This window comes from Gymnoscopelus braueri, assembly GCF_963280865.1.
Source record: "Gymnoscopelus braueri genome assembly, chromosome: 3".
Classification (NCBI taxonomy): Eukaryota; Metazoa; Chordata; class Actinopteri; order Myctophiformes; family Myctophidae; genus Gymnoscopelus; species Gymnoscopelus braueri.
The window spans coordinates 47281807-47287824 of NC_137612.1; the positions used below are offsets into that span (position 1 = coordinate 47281807).

The following is a 6018-nucleotide window of genomic DNA, read 5'->3' on the forward strand; positions in this document are numbered from 1 at the left end:
CTGTTCCTTTGCACAGTTTCATGCAATAAATAGTGAAAATATTCTGTGAAAACTAAATAGCCTGAAGACATACTCTCAACTGAACATAACCTGACAAATGCCCTTCCCCTGCAGGATCAATAAAAGGTCTATCTAGTACTATAGCAGGGGACACCATACAACTGCTGGAATGCAATCAATACATTTCATGATGAGCCCAGCCAAACCATTAGTTAGGAAACACTTTCCATTTCCATGAAATGTGGTAGAGCACCACCTGCAAGCAAATCAATAAAGGAAAAGCCACAAGAAAATGAATCTAATGCACTTTTCCACTGCATGGTACCAAGTATCACGCACTGCAGATAGTATAGTACCCATTCAATGTAGCTGGTCATCATAACAACATCCTACCCTCTGCGTAAAAGAGCGCTAAAGAACAATCGCAACTTGTCTGGAAACAATATGTTTCCCCAATAAAGGCCAATTTGGTGAGAAATAGGCTATGCAGTTTACTAATATTGATTTATTTCACATTTACAACGCCAAGTTTAAAAGATTGTTTACGGTATAAGGGAGTCTGACCTTAGCGACAATTCTCTCTGACCAGTTAGTGCAAACAGTGTTTTCACGTCACCTTTTGGTATCACCTCAGCTTGCTTAGTTGGAACAATGACAGAGGTGAAATTTAAAACAAACTGGAAAACAAAAGAAAGGCTGGTACCATACAGTGGCTAGAAAGATGCCATAATTTACCGTAGGCAGGCAATCTGCTATTATGTTCACTCAAGAATGTATTAATATGCTTTTAGTTAACAGTACTCAAATGAAGATAGACTTCTGCCCAGAACATACAAAGCATAGTCTGACAATTGATTGATCAAGTTTAAACCATTTCTAAACCAGTTCGCATAATCTCACTGTACAAACGAAGGGGAAATCCTTCAACACAACAATCCTTCAACGTCGCACTTTCATAACTATGGAGGCACGAAATGTTCTGTTTGCTTATTTCACTTATGTAGAAATCTGTACTAAGATTATCCACATGAACAAGAACAATGAAAAACACAACCAAGATCCTCCCGACCTCTCTTGAACTCACCCATTCACATTTACAACATTATTATCCTTCCTTGCCAAGCGGAGCAGCAACAGGGTTGTTATCAGCTGCGGGAGGAGGTTTCACATCCCGCTTTTCATCTGTCCTGGGTGGATGTTCAACCTTTGCCCTCGGTTTTTCTGGAAAAGCCAGATCTTTGGCACTTCCCCCTTCGGCAATATTCCAGGATCCAGTTAACTCCTCAATATTGTATCCTGCAGGGGCAGGAGGCTGATAGCGGTAACTGTAGCCAAAGGCACGCAGGTGGTAGGCGTAGTACTCCAATAAATACATGAGTGAAGCGTCCACATAGTGGAAAGACACGGACAGGTCCGAGCAGCATTTTGGACCCTGGGGCAATGTAAAAGAAGAGTATGAAAACATGTCAAGGCATTTGGTTATGCTAAATGACTACTGTATGTGCATACATTTATTATCAACATAAGAGAAGGGGGCAAAACAACTTTAAAGCCTAATTTATGCTTCATCAGGGAGCAACACCGCTGTGTGACAAAGTACAAGTTAGGCATCAGTAACCCATGCATAAATAAATACAGAAGTACACCAAGGAAAGCTTTAGCTGGACTTGCCTCTGAGATGGGGTAGTAGCAGTAGCTCCAGTACCAGAAACTCTTGGGAAACGTGGCTGTGAGGTGCTGCTCTGGGACAAAGGGGTGAAAGGTCTCCCTGTGGATAGTGTCTCTAGAGTCACCTGCTTTCACCCCAACTTTCTCCAGGCATTGCCCCATCGCCAAGTCTTCCACAGAGGTAGTGTGAGTGCACACCTTATTTTTGAATCCCTCAACAAATCTCCTCAGAGCCTCTCTGCTTAGTACATAACCTGCACCACCGCTCATGTAGCCCTGCTTGGTGTAGGGCTTGAATCTTCGACCGAAGTAGATGGGCTCCTCGGGCGTGCGGTTGGAAAGAACCCAGCGCAGGTTGTCCACAATTACGTAGGTGTCATCATCTGCCTTAAGAAACCAATCTGCCTCATGGGCGTGATGCTCGTATGCATAGTGATAGGCCCGGATTGTCTTCCAGTAAAGCTGGTCACGCCCCTCCTTGGTACCCAAGCCCACGGTAGGGAAATCAGGGTCATCGACAGAGCTCATGAAGACAACAACGTTGCAGTGTCGACTCCACGTAGCCTTCACATGCCGAGCCTTCTTCTCCAAGTTGCTGGGCCCAGTCATTACCCAGCAAAGAATGCGCACCTTTTTGTACAACTCATCTGCCATACGGCTATCTTCACCTGACAAAGAGAATGACAGAATTTATATTTATTTTGTGCCATTGCTGCATATACAGTTACACATAGAGTAGTTAGTTACCGTAGTTCGTAGTATATACACATAACTCTACCCTAACTAATTTTTTACATCTGTTTCCGTCTAGACACCTCGTTCAAAACAAAGTATGAGGGAAACCAACTGGTTTCCATGTTCAATTGTGTTTTGCTCAGACACCCACACTTTGTAAAGCAGGAAGCAGGAAGCTGGTGCATGCGCAGCAGGTTAGGGCAGTATCTCTGGACTGACAACACGTGACTTTACATTGTACTGTAGGCATGCATCTTTTCTACAAAGACAATGTCACAACAGAGTGGCATGACTGGCCTCTCCCTTTTAATACTGCATGTGTCTGCTACTCTGCTTATATGCAATACTTGAATTATTTTGGAGGTTATTAACTCATTTACTGCCAATAACGCATATATGCGTTCTATTGAATACATCACTTGCCTGCCAATAACGCATAAATGCGTTCTATTTTTTTTTTTTTTTAAACATTTTTTTTTTAAATTTGACCCTAAGACCTAGGAGATATGATTGTTTGAAGATCTAGACTCCTATCCACTTCCTTGTTAACTTAAAACTTAAAAATTCTGTATCTCGGCTCCTGAGTACTTTTTGTTTTTCAATTAAAAATCTCTGGCAGCCAACAGCTAAAAATCTGAAATAACTCTGGCAGCTGATGAGTTAATACATTTTAAATATGCAGCATTTAAATGTCCGATTCACCCAATACAGTACCTGATACTTTCTACTTTCTTCTACTGTAATTTGCCTTTACAGTTGTTTTCTTGCTATATTATTACATTGTACACTGCTCTTGCTCACATAATTTTTTGCCCTTAACTGCGACTGATTTTCATGTACCTAAAATGTGTACATGATATGGAACATAGGTAGCCATGAAATGGCTGCACGATTATGACAACAAAAAAAAAGATAATCACTATTATTTTACTTAATATTGTAATCACAAATATTTTAAAAATTTTTTGGTGGAAAAAGATTATCTATTTGAATGCGTTTGTTTATCATTGTGCTTCTTGTGTCATATCTTAGCAAATAGTATGTAATTGTTTCTCTGTGAGCTTGATACAGTAGATGGAGATTGGTTGCACAATATCCTGCACAATAATCTGTGTGTAATGGCGAGAAGACAAGGGCAAGTTGATCTGCTATTTTCAAAAGATTTATTTTTATTTTATACATTTGAAAACATGTCAAATGGGACATTCTGCATAATGACTACTTTTGGTACTTTAAGTATATTTTGATACCAATACTTTTGTACTTTTACTCAAGTAAATTTTTTATTCCGGACTTTTACTTGTAACAGAGTATTTCTACATTGCAGTATCAATACTTGTACTTAAGTAAAACATTTGAGTATTTTTTCTACCACTGCAGGTGTGTTAGTGCTGCCCTGCTAGCTGTAGAATACAACTCTCGTAGACGTAGGCTATTTATGATTCTGACGTTTTCAATCTACGAGAGTTGTAGGGTTCACCCCCCATGGACACAGGGACTTTCAGCACTACCCCGTAGACACTCCAAACATGTACAAATTGACAATAAAGGTGTTTACCCCCACGCCCCCAATGTTAACTCTCGCTACGGGGTAGTAGTTTAATGTAATAATCCATATCTTTCAATAAGGAAGTGTTTTAATGCCATCGGTGGCCGAACGCCATTTTTTCACCCTCGTTTACTTCCTGTTTACATTGAGTGTAATTCCGGGTTTCACCAGATGGGCGCGTCACTACCGCCCATTGGGAACTTCCAACAGAATCGTCCAGAGACGGCATTAAAACACTTCTTTATTGAAAGATATGGATTATTACATTAAACTACTACCCCGTAGCGAGAGTTAACATTTGGGGCGTGGGGGTAAGCACCTTTATTTTCAATTTGTACATGTTTGGAGTGTCTACGGGGTAGAGTACTGAATGTCCCTGTGTCCATGGGGGGTGAACCCTACAACTCTCGTAGATTGAAAACGTCAGAATCATAAGTCTACGAGAGTTGTATTCTACAGCTACTGCCCTGCCATTACAGTACATGCGATTTGCTCAAGCGACATACTACTACACAAAGTTATTACATTATGGAACAATAACTGCCATAATCTGTACCTTTGTGGTGAGGGTGGTTCAGGTTGAAGAGTGCGGATCTCTCCTTTTTCCAGTTCTTCCCATCTTCCTCCAGTTCATGGAGCGGATTGTCCAAGCCACTGGACAGATGTGCCGAAAAGCTCTTCTCAAACCACACCTGCCGCAGGAACACATAGGCTGTGATGCTTCCCACGAGGAAACCCACATAAAAGTAGACTTTAGATGCCACGGCCTTCATGCTGGACCAGGTTTCCCACCTTCAGTCGCGATCAGGCTGAGTAAACGAGGAGGAAGAGACAACATTAAAGGCCAACAATGATGGCGTGGCATGAGTGAATGGCTTTACTAGCAGCAGGTGTAAAGCATTCCACGGTCACACAAAGAGATGCCACACCTTCAGCCGGGGTGTGGGCACTGGGCAGTGGTGTAAAGTAACTAGTACATTTACTCAGGTACTGTACTTAAGTACAATTTTTAGGTATTTTTACTTTCCTGGACTATTTCCAAATTTCAATACTTTTACTCCACTACATCTCAGAGGCAAATATTGTACTTTTAATCCACTATTATAAAACTTTAGTTACTAGTTACTTTGCAGATATAAATCATTATAGAACATACATTAACCACGTATTGGCCCTAAACGCATCGCATCTTGAGCTTAAGTAGATCTGCTATTTTCAAACATGTTTGTAATTTTACTTTTGGTACTTTAAGTATATTTTGATGCCAATACTTTTGTTCCTTTGCTCAAGTAACATTTGGAACAATTAACGCCTTTTACTTGTAACAGAGTATTTTTTATATAGTGGTACTGCTTTTACTTAGTTAAGTATCTGAGTACTTCTTCCACCACTGGGTGTGGGTTTACTTACCATGAACTCTATTGTTGACTAAACCTGACTGAGCCAGCAGTCCATTATAATGATAATCCAGTTGAGGAACTGAGCCACTATCTTTGCTTACAAGCCTTGACTGAACAAAAGCCAGATAAGGCAGCTACAGATAAGACACATTTAAGAAAAATAACTATATGATAACAAATCCAGGACAGGTATCAAATAGTTCCTGATCCCCTGGTGTCATGAAGCTGTCACGAGACACTAGTGTCGTTAAACGTTAAGCTAGCTCGTTCTTCTGTGATACAAAATTGCTAACTTCATGGCTAACTTCAGGTTAGCCGTTAGCCTCCAGTTCAGCGTTAAACTAGACTGCGTTTGACGTTGCTGGGTACGCGTTAACTAATAGAACGTCACCTAAAAACGCCTGTCCCTGTGTGTCCACTGACAGAATTGACTCAACTACATGTATTACACGTAATGACGCGTTATCTACTCTACTCGGTCGTACAACAAGCTGACCTGAAGTTGTCTGACAAATCTCATGCTTTTTGCACTACTGCTCAGTGTTGCCAGATTCAGCCAGAGAAATAAGCAACCATTGCTTTTACATTGCTTTGGCGATGTAAACGTATGTTTTCTCATGCCAATCCTGCTCCTTTGAATTGAAATGATCAACCAGGTCTATGAAA

At 40.8% G+C, this 6018-nt stretch overlaps 1 protein-coding gene across 2 annotated transcripts; it reads right to left on the reverse strand.

Moving 5' to 3' along the window:
- On the reverse strand, positions 1 to 5875 carry LOC308080145 (glycoprotein-N-acetylgalactosamine 3-beta-galactosyltransferase 1-B-like). Of its 2 annotated transcripts, XM_080421921.1 has the most exons (5): positions 5363 to 5875; positions 4509 to 4761; positions 1672 to 2336; positions 1093 to 1432; positions 1 to 1061 (listed from the first exon to the last, which is right to left on the reverse strand). In XM_080421921.1, the coding sequence occupies exons 2-4, from the start codon at positions 4723 to 4725 to the stop codon at positions 1106 to 1108; spliced, it is 1209 nt and encodes a 402-aa protein (XP_080278047.1). In that variant the 5' UTR covers positions 4726 to 4761; positions 5363 to 5875; the 3' UTR covers positions 1 to 1061; positions 1093 to 1105. The 2 variants fall into 2 exon arrangements, with proteins under 2 accessions (XP_080278047.1, XP_080278046.1); XM_080421920.1 differs by having other exon boundaries at positions 1 to 1432.
- Between the last annotated feature and the right edge of the window lie 143 nt (positions 5876 to 6018).

Coding starts and splice junctions, on each gene's coding strand:
- LOC308080145 (XM_080421921.1), bottom strand. CDS start 4,725: ATGAAGGCCGTGGCATCTAAAGTCTACTTTTATGTGGGTTTCCTCGTG. Junction 2,337..4,508: donor GAACCACCCTCACCACAAAG/GTACAGATTATG, acceptor TCTCTTTGTCAG/GTGAAGATAGCCGTATGGCA. Junction 1,433..1,671: donor GCTACTACCCCATCTCAGAG/GCAAGTCCAGCT, acceptor ACATTGCCCCAG/GGTCCAAAATGCTGCTCGGA.